Source organism: Epinephelus lanceolatus, chromosome 13 (genome assembly GCF_041903045.1).
Source record: "Epinephelus lanceolatus isolate andai-2023 chromosome 13, ASM4190304v1, whole genome shotgun sequence".
Lineage (NCBI taxonomy): Eukaryota > Metazoa > Chordata > Actinopteri > Perciformes > Serranidae > Epinephelus > Epinephelus lanceolatus.
Window position 1 is genome coordinate 19945906 of NC_135746.1, and position 16853 is coordinate 19962758.

General features: G+C 43.1%; 2 protein-coding genes, 1 long non-coding RNA gene and 1 pseudogene across 4 annotated transcripts; 3 read left to right on the plus strand and 1 right to left on the minus strand.

Annotated features, from left to right (window-relative positions):
• Window positions 1–429: 429 nt before the first annotated feature.
• Window positions 430–2249, plus strand: LOC117271152 (small nuclear ribonucleoprotein Sm D1 pseudogene; annotated as a pseudogene).
• Window positions 2188–9163, plus strand: wtap (WT1 associated protein). Of its 2 annotated transcripts, none has more exons than XR_013493147.1 (8): window positions 2188–2345; window positions 2909–2946; window positions 3057–3112; window positions 3207–3265; window positions 3387–3514; window positions 5109–6057; window positions 7702–7856; window positions 7954–9163. XR_013493147.1 is itself a non-coding variant. In XM_033648907.2 (8 exons), exons 2-8 carry the CDS (start codon window positions 2917–2919, stop codon window positions 8610–8612), a joined length of 1266 nt encoding a protein of 421 aa, XP_033504798.1. In that variant the 5' UTR covers window positions 2188–2345; window positions 2909–2916; the 3' UTR covers window positions 8613–8809. The 2 variants fall into 2 exon arrangements, 1 of the variants encoding a protein (XP_033504798.1); XM_033648907.2 differs by having other exon boundaries at window positions 5109–5287; window positions 7954–8809.
• A 1047-nt stretch (window positions 9164–10210) lies between these two features.
• LOC117270850 (uncharacterized) lies at window positions 10211–12947 on the minus strand. The gene is made up of 3 exons (XR_004502837.2): window positions 12870–12947; window positions 12737–12792; window positions 10211–10335 (listed from the first exon to the last, which is right to left on the minus strand). It is a non-coding gene; the product is annotated as an uncharacterized LOC117270850 (long non-coding RNA).
• On the plus strand, window positions 10636–16826 carry acat2 (acetyl-CoA acetyltransferase 2). Its single transcript, XM_033648776.2, has 9 exons — window positions 10636–10794; window positions 13470–13604; window positions 13773–13954; window positions 14629–14746; window positions 14831–14974; window positions 15062–15184; window positions 15292–15446; window positions 15709–15819; window positions 15960–16826. The coding sequence occupies exons 1-9, from the start codon at window positions 10746–10748 to the stop codon at window positions 16128–16130; spliced, it is 1188 nt and encodes a 395-aa protein (XP_033504667.2). The 5' UTR covers window positions 10636–10745; the 3' UTR covers window positions 16131–16826.
• The last annotated feature ends 27 nt before the right edge of the window (window positions 16827–16853 follow it).

The following is a 16853-nucleotide window of genomic DNA, read 5'->3' on the forward strand; positions in this document are numbered from 1 at the left end:
TATGGTTTATAAAATCTCATTAAAAACAGTGATCAATATCAACCACATTTTCCAGAGCCAAGAGATGGCTTGTTGCATCCAGCCAAAGAAAAAAAAAAAGACATGAATTATGAAAGGAGACAAAGAAAACCAGCATGTATTCACAGTTACGACAGTGGAAACAGGCGTCTTTGGCAATCATCAGCTGATTGATTATTAAACTTAGGGCTGGGCGATATGGAGAAAATCAATTATCAAGGTATTTTTTTAACCAGAAGTGTCATCATCAAAATTTAACATGAATTAATTTTAGTCCTTTTACATTTTATACAATATCTGTTTTATTCAATGTCTGAAAATGATTTTTGCATGATATTCAAATTAACTTGTTATATATACACACACTGTGGCTCTTACATACCCATACTAAGAGTCATCAGTCTTCAATAGATGGCCATTAACTGTTCAGAGGATCAGGTAGAGGATTTGTCTCTACAGTCTGTCACCATCGTGAAACTAGTCAGGATTTTGATTAAACTCAGCCATGAGACGCTCACCATTGAGTTGAAGAATGGCACCCAGTTCCATGGCACCATCACATGCCGATGTGAGCATGAACACCCACCTGAAGGGCAGTGAAAATGACCCTGAAAAATAGGGAACCCACTCAGCTGGAATCACTGAGCATTCGTGGCAACAACATTCACTACTTTATCCTCCCCGACAGCCTCTCACTGGACACCCTGCTGTTGACATCGAGCCAAAGACCAAGTCCAAGAAAATAGAAGCAGTGGCTGGACGTGGAGGAGGAAGAGGATGAGGGCGGGGTGGCCCGAGGAGATTGTACAGGTTGTTTTTTTTTAATTTTCTTTAACAAAACATCTGAGTGAGTTTCCATGTGTTTTTTGGTTCAGTTGTTTTCTTCCTTTTTTGTATATTAAAATCCTTATGTAGAGGATGGAAAAAAAACAATTTTAAACTCTTATTTATCAGTCCTTCTTCACATATTTTCATCATGCGGTCCTCTTTTGTGCACATTCCTTCTTGTAGCAAGCATAAATTGCTCCGTCCAACAATAATAAGTAATCATAATTAGCTGATGTTTTGGCTCTACTACACAGCTTTTACATCTACACCCATCAGCCAAAACATAAAAACCACTGACAGGTGAAGTGAATAACTTTGATTATTTTGTTCCAGTAGATTGTTCTGCTGGGAAACCTTTGGTTCTGGCTTTCATGTGGATACCACCTGACATGTTCCAGCCACTCAAACACTGTTGCAGACCAAGTACCCCCCTCATGGCACCAGTACTCCCCAATGGCAGTGGCCCTCCAGCAGGATAATGCACCATGCTACACTGCAACCACCACTCATGAATGGCCCAAGGAATGTGACAAAAACCTCAAAGGGTCAACCTGGCCTCCAAATTCCCCAGATCCCAATCTGAATGAGCATCTGTGGCACGTGCCATTAACCTACCTCACAACCCACTGGACTAAATGAATCTGCCGCTAACACACGCAGGACACTCCCTGAGATCCTGTGTCCATGCCTCAACAGGTCAGAGCCAAGTCCAATCCAAGGAGGCCCCACCTTGAGCAGATTGGGATCTGGGAAATTTAGAAGCCAGGTCAACACCTTGAGCTTTTTGTCACGCTCCACAGGCCATATCTGAACGGTTTTGTAGCGTGGCATGCTGCTTTTTTCTACTTGGGGGCCACTGCCATTGGGGAGTACTGGTGCCATGAGGGGGGGTACTTGATCTGCAACAGTGTTTGAGTGGGTGGAACATGTCAGGTGGTATCCACATGAATGCCAGAACCAAAGGCTTCCCAGCAGAACAATGCACTGGAACAAAATAATCAAAAGTTATTCACTTCACCTGTCAGTGGTTTGAATGTTTTAGCTTATCAGTGTACATATATATGCACGAAAAGCACCAAAATGTGTCCCATACACATTGTTTCATTACAGACAAACATTTTAATAAAATAAAATTTAAAAAGTATATAACAGCATTAGGGAATACAATGTGCCATATCTTAGAAATAAACAACAATTGAGATGGAGGAGCATTTTCCCCCCAGTATCTAGTTTTAGGTTCCGGAAATCGCTGCGGAGTGAGAGGTCTGTCTCCTTGTCCATTATCTCTGGTCGTACTCTGCAGCAACGCGAGTGCGGTGCAGCAGCTCGGCCAGAGCCATTCTGTTCCGCCGTCAGTGACGAAGATGATGGTGATTACGCCGAAGCGAGTCAACTACACATAAATTTCCCAGCTAATTTTCAGCCTAGTTGCATTTTCACGACTCGTAAAGAATCCGCGAAGCCGAGAGGTCCCAGAAACATCGAGAGAAACGGGTCGGGTGAGTGTTTTGAAGGCTGAAGGCCCGAAATCTGCAGCCAAGAGCCCGCTAGTTTCAGGAAAAGGAGCGCAAGGGAGGGAGTCATTTCCTTCACCGCCATTTTGTGATAACAAGGAGCCGAAACCAGAGCCAAGAACTGCATGCTGCCAGGCTGAAGATAAAGAAAATACCACAGCTTAACACTGTAGCTTCATAGCTTGTATTTATTTCGCTAGCGGATGCTAAATGTTATTAGTACCCGGGAGTTAACCTTGGTTAGCTTATTTGTGTTCGCTGCTATCCATCGTTTCTGCCTGCCACACCAGCTAACACTAGGCTCGGCTGCTCTTATTCACTGGTAATGTTAACTTTTCTTTGGTGCACCATGTAGTTAATGTAGCTGCCACATGCTATTAGCTTTATATGTTAGCCGGAAACACAACAATGGCAGCACATAAGCTAACATACGTGTCATATATTAGTGCGTGTGGACAGCCATCGCGTTACAGCTAAAGATGATGCAGCCGCTCCAACACACGACACCAAGCTGTGATTAATGAGGTGTCTCTTGTATTTACTTCCAGAGCTCACAATGACCAACGAGGAGCCTCTACCCAAGAAGGTGAGTCTTTTCTGGGTTATATCTCATGAGTCACGAGCCCCTCCATGTCTCAGTGTTTATTAATTGATGAGCCTCTTTATTTAACCTCTTGTTGTTTTCCTCCTCTACAGGTTCGCCTCAGTGAATCTGACATGAAGACCCTCACCAGAGAGGAGCTGTGTGCGAGGTAAACACCAGCTCCACATATAAAGCTTAATGTTGTTGTGATCTCGGTGTATTAGAATTAAGTTGTTAATGCTTACATGTTATGCTCCCCTCAGGTGGAAACAGCATGAAGCATACGTACAGGTCCTGGAGGCCAAATACACAGAGCTATGTTGTAAGTACATCTGCTTTCATCCACTGCAACATGTGTTCCCCGACAGCAGTAATCACTATGTTTGGCTGCATGTGAGAGTGTCCTGATGCATTTTCTGTTCTTGCTCTCTTCACCGTCTCAGCCAACGACGTACCGGGGCTGAAGGAGTCGGAGGAAAAGCTCAAGCAGCAGCAGCAGGAGTCTGCGCGCAGGGAGAACATCTTGGTCATGCGACTTGCCACCAAGGAGCAGGAAATGCAAGAGTGCACAGTATGTATCTATTCCTCCACTTTCTCAGCGCGCTTGATATGATTATTGGGAACTTGGTTTTCATTTGACGTTGACTGCTTCTGACAGAATTGTTTATGGGCCGAGCATCTCCAGAAAGTGTAAACTGATGCTCTGCAGATGTCCCCTATGAGTACAAGTGATAATGTATTAGCTGTGTAACTACTACAAGACTGCAGCTAACCACCTTTCACTACTGATTATTTATTGGACTTTTTCACAGTAAATTGAATCGTGGGGTAAACATCAAATGCTCATCACAAATTTCTAAGTTTAGCGAATGGCAATAACCCCAAAAAGCACACTATCTATACTTTGAGATGCCAAAAAGCAAGTAGCGTCCTTGCAAAGCTCTAATCAGCACATGTTTTGCCATTTTTATTTTGGAAACATTTAAACTAGCAAACTGGAATCCTCTCATTTCCTCTCATTTGCCAATCAACATTCTTTCAACACTACACTACACCCTGCACTCATTCATTATCACAGCATGTAGGCCAAAGGTAAACGGTGTCAGGGAGGGCATCTTTCAGCTCTTATCAGATTGACAGCTCACTGGATCACCCAGTGGCTTTATGGCAGCACATGCCATTCCTGCAGTGCAGCTGAGATGATCACAACGTACTGGTAGAGGTTAGGCAGGTTTTTTTTTTTTTTTAAACATGAACCCTGATTTCGCTTTCTTTTTAACCACTGAGCTGTGAACAATTTTCAACTGCAGCACCCAAATTCTTAGCTTTGGCGTTTATCAGTCGCACCCTTTGCTTCTCATGTAAATATATATTCAAATAAGCTCTGTGGAAATTTGAGGTCTTCATACCTGTGACTGTGGCAGGTGAGTTTATGTTTGTTTTGAAGTTGTGTGGTCTTCCTGGGTGTGTCCAGGAAAGAAACACATAGATTTCAAGTGGCTTGGATGTAATGTAAGATTAATCTAAATAGTTGTGACTAATCATTCAGCCAAGTATTATTATTCTGCATTTATCTGAATCTAAATCAAGGCTAGACGCTGTTCAAAACTGATGGATCGTACTGTTTGAGAAGGCAAAAACTGCTCAAGTTTTAATCTTAGCCAATCCCAGATTGACTCTCGATTGCCATTTTACCTCGCTATATTTGCGTTTTTCGGTGCTGTGTCTCATGGGTGCTTCTGCGTCACCTGAGCGCGGTGAGGGCACACGCCCATGAGCGTCATGAACACAGAAAATAAGAAGAAAATCAGAAAATTCAGGCAAAGGGGAGAAGTCGTTGCAGAAAATACACACTTCCAATTGGTCATAAGTGATGATTGAGAGGGATTACTTCCATATGCATTGTTTTTTAAGCAAAATCCTGCATAGTATATCTTTAAAGTAATCTCTTATGACCCATTTTATTCTCCTGAAGTTTAGGATTTAAAATAATTTAATTACCTTTTTGATACAGCTGGATTTTAGAACCAGAATATTGCTGTTGCTGATGTGGCTCCCTCCACTGGAGACTGGTCACGCTGAAGGACTGGTACTCAAAAGTGCTTCATCAGTAGCGATGAACTTCATTTTTCTGGTCAGTAACACCTGTTTGTTTTACCCCGCAGACCCAGATCCAGTATCTCAAGCAAGTCCAGCAGCCGAGTGCGGCCCAACTGCGGTCATCCATGGTGGATCCAGCCATCAACTTGTTTTTCCTCAAAATGAAGGCTGAACTAGAACAGACTAAAGACAAACTGGAGCAGGCCCAAAATGAACTGAGTGCCTGGAAATTTACACCTGATAGGTAAAGACAATCAAAATAACCCCCCCCCCCTCCCCCCCAAAAAAAGTCAAGACTTCCTCATGCCCCCCACCCTCACTCTCACTGCAGGCATGCAGGAACAATGGTGGGGGGGAAGGCTGACAAATGCTGTACTCACCACGAGACTCAGACTTTACAGAAAGCCAGTCACTGCAAAACAAACCTGTTTTTTTGTACTCTTGCACTGTGCCAGCTACATATCACATAACCTAAAGCGAAAAGACAGTATGGTCAGGTGACACTTGTGTTTCAGCTCTCTCCCCTCGTATCCCCTCACCGTCCAAGGGCCTGAAGGAGTCCGGACTGTTCCTGAAGAGGTGGTCACTCACTTCCCCGACACGGATATGCCCTCCCAGCCCCCTCAGCTCAAAGCAGACAGTTCACATATTAAATAGGGGGGTTATGGTGGAGGTGGAGGTTGAGTCAGGCAGGGAGCATCCCTAGCCTAAAACAGCAATTGAACATTTTACAGACAATTCCCCATACTTGGTTTGTAAAGACATTTAACTGTGGATTACACCACACACATACCCTCTAGTCTGCCTGAGAAACGTAAAGACTTTTTGGACAGTCTAGATACATTGCAGTAACACGAGGGAAGTTTCTAGGAGTAAAAGTAAGACTGCGGGGGGGAAGAGCCACTAGAAATGATGTTAAGACTGTGAGCGGAGCACATCCTCGGTCCACAGAGGACTAATGGTTCAGGGATGAGGGTCCAGTCGCCTGTGTCTTTGAACATGGGCCCACTCACGGTAGAGTGTATTTACATGTTTTATTTTGTGACTTGTTTCTTTTTATTGGCATTTCATTTGATCTTTCTCTTGTTTCTCTGAAACAAACACTTACCGCAGTGTGTGTGTGAACGCATGATTGGCTCAGATTGTTTACACCTGTATAAATGTTTGCACTTTTTACGACGAATTAAGCCTTGCTTAATTCTCCAGATACGTCCTGAAACACACTGCTGTAGGTGCACTGAGTCCTGTTTTCAAGTTGTGAATGCAAATGTCTTAATCAAGTCATGTTATGAGTTGATGAGAATGTATTTATTGTATTTCTGTGTATTTTTGTGATTGACCTCCCAATCTCTCCCTCAGCCATTTACGCTAGTAGCTCATTAGACGTTGTTTCTCACCTGTGTGGCGCAGATCTGTAGCCACAGTTTTCAGAATGAAACACGTGGGATCTGTTATGTGTTTACTGTCTTTAAAAACTCATTTATACTCAGGTCTCTCACACTTCTGTGAGATTTGAGCTGGCGGTGTACACACTGCCTTTTGAGAGCTAATAACATGTCTTCCCAGTCTTCCAGAGAAATTAATGATAATGATAACTATTATATGAGGAGAAATGCAGCTATTGCAATTAAGTAAATAATGTTCAGTGCATTTTTATGACAAGGTAGAATAACACTCATTGTTTTTGATGAGGTTTCTGAGCTGTTACCACTTTAATAACTGTCTCTACAGGGTACAGTTGCTGAGCCATTACTGTTAATATTTCCAGATCACTTCCACAGGCATTTGTAGACATACCAGATGGCAGCTAGTTCTGGTTTTTAAATAATGTGTATGCCTGTCATTTGTTTGAAAATTGTGGCTTCTTGATTAGGGCTTTGTAAAGCATAGCTCCAAAAACTGCTAATGTCAAACTGCCAGGTGTGCTGGGCTGTTGGAGGATTCATTAATCTGTTGTGGAGTTGAGAAAGTGGCGCCTTAAGCTATTTGATTTTCCTGCTGAAAGACTTGAACTCCTGTGTGTTTTAAAGGGATGACTACACAAAACCAGTGCCTGGTACTACTTTCCATTTTGCCACTCATAGTTAAGGGTTGATATTTAAATTGGAGGGTTTTTTGTAGCGTGTTATTCTGATATTACTGTGTTACATTTCATTCTGCTTGTTCCTCTCACTCAGTGATGTAGCACGTGCTTTTAAATTTGGTAGACGGGTTGCTACTGTTGTTTTTAAGTGCTCACTTTTCCTCAATATGCAACATGGTGAATTAAGTGTAAGAATGGATGCATTAGTTTCAGAGAAATGTGGGTATAGGTAGCTTGTTTTGGGTTTCAGCCACAGTGAGGATATTTAAATATACTCATAATTTAGCTTTTGATATACTTAGAGAAAAATGTGTTTGCACTGTGGGTCTTTTACAAGAAAACCATCTACACTGTACAGAACAGGTTTGTGTCAGCGATTTTATGTTGCACTGGAATTTAATGATTATAATGCAAGTCTTTTTGTGATTAGAGTCATTTAGGTAAGGCCAGGTTGGTGAGTTCATATTGAGCCTTAGCTTGTGGATCAAGAAGTTGGAACAGATCAAGGGCATCTCTCTGCCTGTTGTGTTTGTCTCCTGGTTCACTGCGTGATGTGAGACTTGTCTCCCTTGCAGCCAAACGGGGAAGAAACTGATGGCCAAGTGTCGAATGCTGATCCAGGAAAACCAGGAGCTGGGCAGGCAGATGTCCCAGGGACGCATCGCCCAGCTGGAGGCTGAGCTGGCCCTGCAGAAGAAGTACAGCGAGGAGCTCAAGAGCAGCCAGGACGGTGAGAACTCGAGCGGCATCCACAAGTGTGATTGTGTGTAACGTTTTACTGTCAGTTAGATTGTTGACTTCATTTGTTCCTGATCTGTCTCCCCCAGAGTTGAATGACTTTATCATCCAGTTGGACGAGGAGGTAGAGGGGATGCAGAGCACCATCCTCGTCCTGCAGCAGCAGCTGAAGGAGTCTCGTCAGCAGCTGTCTCAGAATCAGGGGGCTCTGGCCGGAGCCGGGCCCAGCAGGACTTCACCCGCTGCCTCCTGCTCATCCGCCGAACCGTCCACCCAGCCCGAGCAGGCCAGCGCACCCTCCGAACCAATGGGCAAAGACTACGGGAGGGTCTCCAACGGACCAAGCAACGGCAACTCATCCCAGAGGAGCGAGACCACCACACCCAGCCTGTACCGGGAGGTCAGCAGCACCGAGGAAGACTTTCCCATGTCCCCCATGATTTCCAGTCCCGGTGAAGCTGAGACCAAACTGTCCAACCACTCGGAGGAGGCGTCAGGGAGTCAGACCGCCGCTGGGAGAGTTGGAGGACCCGTGGGTTTCGGGAGCCAGCTGAGTGCAGGGTACGAGAGCGTGGACTCTCCGACAGGCAGCGAGACATCATTGACTCAGCACTCGAATGACACAGACTCCACCACCGACCCCCACGAGGACAAGGCTGCCCTGGTGACCAAGGGCACCAGGACTGCAGGGTCACGGCATGCTCAGAACGGCCTGGACTCCAGCACGAGCGACAGTGCGGTTTTGTAATGTACTTTGACATGTACTGTCTTTTCTTTTTTTATACAATTCAAACAAGGCAACAAATGCATAGTCTGTAACACAGCGCTGCTGTCCAAGACATTTTGTTTTCACCCTCCTCCCCTCGCCTATCGTGATGCCTCTGTCACATTTGTGTTGCTAAAACAGGGATATAACAGGTATTGGTTAATGTTAGATTTGAATTGAGTGGATGTATGATTTAAAAACTAGAGCGTTTCATTCTGCTGTTTCTTTGAGCATGTCGATGCTGTTCTCGTTTGAGCTCTTGACACTGAAATCGGGCATCTGGTGTTGTAACTCATCGTCAAAAGTCAGTAAAATCACTGAATTACAGTAGCTTCGCAATATTCAAGGTCATTTTTAGATGTTGGCCTGTATTTTTTTTTTTTTTTAAATGCAATTTTAATTTTTCATTGACAAAAAAATTCAGTTCAAAAGACTCTGTCGAATTGTGAGTAGTTTATATGCGATGTTCATATTATTCTGACTTCAGTCCTTTTCATGTACTGACCAAATACCAATAAAGATTTTTAATACTACAGAGTGAAACCTATTATTACAACCAACCCATCAGGACATTAATATGGAAACTCATTGCTTATGTAACCTACTGGCTCAGCTGGAGCATGAATATTTAAAAGGCCTCATTTAATCCACCAAACTGGGCCTGAAAGGCTGCTCACTGAGTGTTTCACTAAATATAAGTAACCAACATTTGCCTTATATCAAAGCTACTATATTAAAAGAATGAGCATGCCTAAAAATAAACGGGGTTTTGCTCTTGTCTTAATTTAAGATCTTTGACATAAATGTCAGATGAGAGTAATTAGGTCAGTGAGTAAGCTGATTACCTATTACTGACATTTTATGGATATGTCACATTATATTCAATGCATAATCACAGTACTCAATGCCTGAAACTGTGCCATTAACCCATGTAGTGAATGCATTAACTGGGGGAGATTTTACATACATTTTGAGCAGATTATTTCCTGTGAATACCGAATCATGAGATGAGTTTTCCTGATACTTGTAGGAATGATAAATATATTTCTGTCTGTAATATATATTTGTTTGGATTTCTAACAATCATAAATACTTCATAGGCTTCTTTTCTTTCTTTATGTTGAGAAATTCAGTGTTCTTCTCTGATGCTTGGCCATTTTTTCCCTAGTTTTGTTTTAACTGCTTTTCTGTTAATACTTTTCTAATGCAGGACAAGGCTGTTAAGCAGATTGAAGGCTCTGTCAGGACAGCTTGTCTTATCCTGTGAGATTCTGAAGCTTATATCTTTAATAATAATCCAAATTAAAAAAAAACCCTAGCAACTTCATTTAGTTTTCTTCAAGAAAATGAATGAAATTCCAATATATAGGCCTTATGTATCTACATTTTTAAAGTTTTCTTATACCCATTAAACTCAAGAAGGCTTTAAGATAAGATAAGATAAACCTTTAATTATCCCAAAGCGAGGACATTTGCAGCATTACAGCAGCAAAGGGACACTGCAAACAGGAAGCATCAGTAAGAAAAAATACAGAGCAACATATAAGTATGTAAAATAAGTAAAGTGTATAAAAACACACCTTGTGAAGCTTTGGTGACTCCTAGTGTGAGTCAGGACCCCCCAGGGTGGGAACCAGTGAGTTAGGTGGCATGTAATAAGATCAAACTTCTTTAATCCCAGCATTACAGTAGCACAAGCAGGAACCTGGCATTAAAAAGAACAGGATACAAGCAAGTAGAAAATACACAAGCAGATAAATCAAAGTTAGAAAGCTATATAACATATGTTACCCTGACTAATGTGGCATAATAAATACTTAAAATTTGGAAAGCCTAAAGTGACAAATAATATCGATATTAAGATAATGGAAGATTAAATATGAGGCTGTAAATTCAGCTCAATGCAAAGTGTCATTTTAATGAATGACCACTACCCCTCCAGAACACAGGGTGGCGCTGTGGTGCCTTACCCCACCAGTTGTACTTCCATATAGCCGACTGAGTGCAGGTCTACCGGGTGTCAACAGCGCACGGTGCAGTCGGACGGAGCAGTGTGGACAGACAGGAACAACAGTTTGTAACGAGCACTCCAACTCATACCAGCCATCTATCAACATGAACACCGAGCCTGTCGTCATCGTCTCTGCTGCACGGACACCCATTGGTAAGATTTAATGTTCCCCTCAGCGCCATAACGCTACTTGTTCATTTAAAACAGTTTGCTAACATTGTATTGCAGCTACACTGTGACTGCTCGTCTCGGTGGTTAAATTACCTGTAGCGGAATATGTAGCTACAAGCTAACATATTTATTTATACACTTATAGTGATATTAGCTATTTTTAAAGTCGTTTTATCAGTAGTCTTGTTTAATTTGGCAGAGTGGTTGATGTCATTCAATTAAAGACGCCGAGTCTCGCTTGCAGAGCTCTGATTGGTTCGCTCGCGTGTCCGCAGTGCTCTCTGACCGCTGATTGGCTGGCCGGTCATAGTGCCACGGACCACGAGCGCCCTACCATTGGTTACCCACAACATGTACAGAGTGACAGAGCAAGTTAGGCGTGTTGTCTCTGTAAAATGTGAACATATTTTTATTTGACAGCAAGGTGTGTGTTCAGCAATGTAAACTATTTGATAGCACGATAACTTCAATTGACACCGACACACCTTTTATTATATCACTTTATTTAACTTTATGCCTCGTGGTTAAATGTAGAACTTCCTGTTTGCCCACAGAGCAGAATATACAACACTCCTTTGTATTGTAGCCTAGATACTATCATTGCACTCCTGCTTTTTGCACTTGCTTGCAGATGCCAAATTTCAATTTGTTGTCTCCCCATCCATGCTCTATACCAGGGGTGTCAAACCTTTTTTAGTCCAGGGGCCACATACAGCCCAATTTGATCTCAAGTGGGCCAGACCAGTAAAACCATCACATAATAACCTATAAATCACAACCCCTTCAAATGTTTACCCTTTTTAGTTACGTAAAGAATACCATTCTGTAAACCTTCATCCATTTACAAAACAAATGAACAGCCAGCGACATTGTCAGAAAAAATCTGTACAAATCCAACTGTATGTCTCAGTTTTTTCACATTCAGTCAGTCTACTACCCACTGTCATTACATGTGCATGTTTGCACAATTTCACACTAAAGTGGAGGCTATTGAAAAAAGCAGATTAAATCGTCCCCTGCCTTATAAACCGTTTACCATCCAAAGTTTCTGCCTCAGCAGCAGGGTTCCGCTAATATTGTTTTAAGATAAAAGTCCAGATTGTTTGATACTGAAGCTGCTGGTTGACAATATTTTGCACAGTGTTCAGTATCTTTAAATATGACACACACAAAGTATTCACTGTTATTTAAATTCCCCCTGAAACCTCTCAGCCTTCACAAGTGCATCAACATTAGTGGTGCAAAGTCATCTAGTGGGCTGGATTGGACCCTTTGGCGGGTTGTTTCTGGCCCCCAGGCCGTGTGTTTGACACCTCTTCTCTACACTATGACCATAAAGTTAACTCTTATCTAATAAGAAACTAAGTGTATTCATTGTATTATTTCACATAGCACTATAAAAAAAATATAGCACTTTTTCTAGATCAGAGGTCCAAATTGCTTCACAACAAAATATAAAAGCAAGACAAGAAAGAAAGAGAAAATATAAAAGTAATGAATAATAAAGGCACAAAGTAAATAAAACTAAGCAAAGGCAAGTCCTTGGTCCTTTCAGCCCTCTAAGTAGACTCAGAGCAGTGACTCAGCATTATTTGTGCATATGTGAATACTTGAACTGAACAATGCAATGTTCTGCTGTGAAGCCTTGGGTCCTGGCATGCATGTAAGATGCCTCTTGACACACACCACCCACCCAAACACTGTTGTAGACCAAGTACACCCCGCTCTTGGCAGCAGTACTCCTTGATGCCAGTGCTACCCCCAGCTGGATAATGTGCCGTGCCACAACAGAAAACTGCTCAGGAACGAGCACCAACTGCCATAAGCGGGGTGTACTTGGTCTTTAATGCTATGGATGCCAGTACCCCAGCTTTCCCAGCAGAACATGGCACTATAACAAGATGATCAGTGTTATTCACTTCACCTGTCAGTGGCTGATTGGTGTAGAGCAGCAGCAGATCTCAGATGAATGAAAAAAGCCTGAAGGTGAAATCAAACAATATGATGTGAATACATTTAACGATGTTGGTAGAAAGTGGCAACATTTGCTTATCTACCCTCATGTGGGGAAAGATGGAGATGCAGGAGAGGGACACAGAACATTTGTCTAGTATTTGGTTCCTGTCTGTAAATTTATTGCCCCTGCTGTTTGCTGAGCAGCAGGTGATAGTGATCTGAGTTGATTAGGCTACAGCCTCTACAAGACATGCCTGTTTTCTCTTTCTCACTCGCCTCAGGAAGATCTTGTAAATCTAAACATTACCTTGAAAAGACTGTAAAAAATAAAGCATTTAATTGGAGTCCAGCAGTGTGCAGAGCTCCTTTTTTGAGTACGGCAGAAAGATGAATATGCACTGTAGTGTGGAGTTCATCTGATCTAAAATGACAAGCTATGTAGATCTTACTGTCAATACTGTTGGCAGTTAATTTTCTTTTGATCACCTTATGGATTAATTGACTAATCATTTCAGCACTAAAACCAGCACCTTAAAAAAACCTTATGTTGATACAGTTCTTTGGCCCATATCCATCTAAAAGGCAGTACAAGTCTCCTCTCCATGTAAAATAGTAGGCTAACAGTGTTTCAGTTAGTTAAGCCTCCAAGCTGTCCCTGATTATGTGCTCATGCAACAATACCTTTCATCATTTCTACACAGGGTCCTTGAACGGTGCTCTGTCCACGGTGCCTGTGCATGACCTGGGCTCTGTGGTTATCAAGGATGTTCTGAAGCGAGCTGGGGTGAAGCCAGAGGAGGTCTCAGAGGTTATCATGGGACATGTCCTAACAGCAGGTGAAAGCTCAGGAGATCACTGAGATCAAAGTGTGACAGTGGTTAGCCCTTATAGTGACCATTGCATCAACACTTATTGGGCAAGATATCGCTTTTCTTAGTTTCGCAACTTTTTCACTCACTTATCTGTGTTCACCTCCGTTGTATTTTTCCCTTCCTGTCCTTAAGGTCAGGGGCAGAACCCAGCGCGTCAGGCCAGTGTTGGGGCAGGTATCCCCTACCCTGTCCCGGCCTGGAGCTGCCAGATGGTGTGTGGCTCTGGGCTGAAGGCTGTGTGTCTGGGAGCTCAGTCCATTCAGACTGGAGAGTCTGCTGTGGTGGTGGCAGGAGGCATGGAGAGTATGAGCAGGGTAAGTCATGACACAAGACGCGTCAGAGGGCTATCAAGCGCCTTAAGACCTTACCGCAACAACCCTGGGTCGAATCTGTTGTCCCCTCTGTCCTCCTGCCTTTCCTGTCTATCTCTGTCACTGTCTAAATAAAGCAGAAAATGCCTAAAAATAATCTTTAAAAAGAAATTGCACTCAGATCAGATGGATAATACAATGTGTGGGCATCGCTTATGAAAGCCTGTTATAAATATAGCTGGATGTGTAACCTCAGTGCTTTTTAGGTACTGCCCATAAACTGTATAGAAAGATGGATGAAAGTAAAGCCAAAACATCTCAGTCGCCCCCTGGTGGCTGGTGGCAGTACAGGTCAGAAACCCTGCCTCCTCTGTTAGTGAACGGGACATGAGCCAAACTAAAAACACAAAGTACATGTCAAATTTGTGCAAAGATGGATTCTGTCATTTAAGATGGTTCTTATTAGCTGATGTGTGCATTTTTCTGCTAAGTTTGGTTTTAATTAGCTGTTTGATTTGACATCAGGATTGACAGCTGTGCGTGCTAATCAGTTCTTGTGAAGTATGTGCATAATTTTGTTCACAACGTAGCTGATAATCTCACACACATAGGGTGAAAAAGCGAGTATATCTCCAGCCTAAGATGTCTTCATTGTTTGTTTCCTGGTTCCACTTTAGGCTCCTCACACGCTTCAGATGAGAACAGGCGTGAGGATGGGCGACGCCTCCCTGCAGGACTCCATGGTGGCTGACGGCCTGACAGACGCCTTCCACGGCTACCACATGGGCATCACAGGTGTGTATGACTGAGAATATACACAGTCAGGCAAACTCCTTGAAGAGTACTTATTGTATTGATAAATCTTATATATTTTATCAGCTGAGAACGTGGCGAAGCAGTGGGGAGTCAGTCGGGAGGACCAGGACCAGTTTGCTGTCCAGTCCCAGAACAAAACAGAGGCTGCACAGAAAGCTGGACACTTTGATCAAGAGATTGTTCCAGTCATGGTGCCGTCCAGAAAAGGTGAGGAGGAATTCAGCAATTTATTACTGAGAGATCATCTCATCTGCCCTGTGTGTGCGCACTGTAACATCTGTCTGTCATCCTCAGGTCCAGTGGAGGTGAAGATGGATGAATTTCCTCGTCACGGCAGCAATATGGAGAGCATGTCCAAACTCAGACCCTGCTTCATAAAGGACAGCAGCGGCACCGTCACCGCTGGGAACGCCTCAGGTTCGACAGTTGGTGTTCTCTCATTTTGTGGACATTTTGAGATGATGTCACTGAGGTTTATCTCACTAACCAAACACTTGTATGTTAATCTCTTTATTTTGCTGCAGGAATCAATGATGGAGCAGCAGCAACTGTCCTGATGAGCCAGTCAGAGGCTGCGAAGCGTGGCGTTAAACCCATGGCCAGAATCGTATCATGGGCTCAAGCTGGCCTTGACCCGTCTATCATGGGAACCGGACCAATACCAGCCATCAGGAAAGCGGTGAGAAATCAGATGCATGTAAATGTGTCAAGCAGACAGACAACCACTCACCCTCACACCTACGGGCAATTTAGAGTCACCAATTAACCTGCATGTTTTTGGACTGTGGGAGGAAGCCGGAGCACCTGGAGTAAACCCACGCCAATACAAAGAACATGCAAAAAACTCTGCACAGAAGGGCTCAAACCAGCAACCACATTATATATAATAAAGTAGCCGGCTGCTTCTTCATCTTTATTATTCTCTTATTTTTCTCTGACAGGTTGAGAAAGCCGGCTGGCAGCTGGACCAAGTCGACTTATTTGAGATCAATGAAGCGTTTTCTGCCCAGTCTGTTGCCGTGGTGAACGAGCTTGGCCTGAATAAAGACAAGGTAAGTCTCACTGAGCAGCATCACTAACAGTGTGTCATCATTTTGAGATTTACATATTGAAAACATGTTTGTTAGTGTGTAAATTTCACTCTTACACTTGCTCTTACCCCCCACCCCACCCCACCCCCTCCTCTCCTCAGGTGAATGTGAGCGGCGGTGCCATCGCCCTGGGCCATCCCATCGGCATGTCCGGCTGCAGAATACTGGTGACCCTGTTGCACGTGCTTCAGAGAACTGGAGGCCGTAAGGGCGTGGCGTCTCTCTGCATAGGAGGAGGGATGGGCATCGCCATGTGCGTGGAGATGGTTTGAGATGAAAACCTGACGCTGCTTCACAGATTGCACTTGATCTCATGTTTGTAATGGATAAGGGATACTTAAACACATTGTTTACACTTCGGGTCATGATAGAAAGTGTTAACGGTTTACTGGGAATCTTACGATCACTGTTGAGGCAGAAGGGATACAAGTTGTTGGATGTTATAGATTAATAGCTTGCCATTCTCACTGTGAACTTTAACTCACCCTTCCTCAGGTGATAGCTGTGTAGCATATGACTTAATGTTAAGGGGATTTTAGACGTCAAGATCATGTAAATCTAACGTATGACAGCTTAATCATGTTCTGTCCTGTAAGATGACCTGCTTTCACTGTACCTGTACAACTGTAAAAGGTGGAACATGAACTGCAAATGCAAGGCTTTTAGCACCCAGTATGGACAGGCTTTGGAAGATGCTATGCCTTCTTTGTAGACTATTTTTAACTTGTGTAATTTATTTGATAGTTGCTTCAAGCTGTCAATAGATTTCGATCGCTGTATAAATCTGACTCTGATCAACATTCCACTTTCTCTAACCAATGAAGACAGCAGCCTTGAAACATAGCTAAGTGCCATAAGGTAAAGTATGCCAGCCTTCTCTAACCTTGTGCTTCCTGTACAAAGCATACATGTGAAAATGTTTCTTGTAATCCAGCTGTTCTACATATCAATAAAGAATAAGCCATAGAGTCAAAACTTCTTTGAATTCAGTCAAA

Excerpts from the sequence above, each read along its gene's own strand:
- wtap (XM_033648907.2), top strand. The coding sequence starts at position 2,917 with ATGACCAACGAGGAGCCTCTACCCAAGAAG. Across the intron at positions 2,947-3,056 it reads AGGAGCCTCTACCCAAGAAG|GTTCGCCTCAGTGAATCTGA; the intron begins GTGAGTCTTTTC and ends CCTCCTCTACAG. Across the intron at positions 5,288-7,701 it reads TGGAAATTTACACCTGATAG|CCAAACGGGGAAGAAACTGA; the intron begins GTAAAGACAATC and ends TCTCCCTTGCAG.
- acat2 (XM_033648776.2), top strand. The coding sequence starts at position 10,746 with ATGAACACCGAGCCTGTCGTCATCGTCTCTGCTGCACGGACACCCATT. Across the intron at positions 10,795-13,469 it reads TGCTGCACGGACACCCATTG|GGTCCTTGAACGGTGCTCTG; the intron begins GTAAGATTTAAT and ends ATTTCTACACAG. Across the intron at positions 15,447-15,708 it reads TACCAGCCATCAGGAAAGCG|GTTGAGAAAGCCGGCTGGCA; the intron begins GTGAGAAATCAG and ends TTTCTCTGACAG.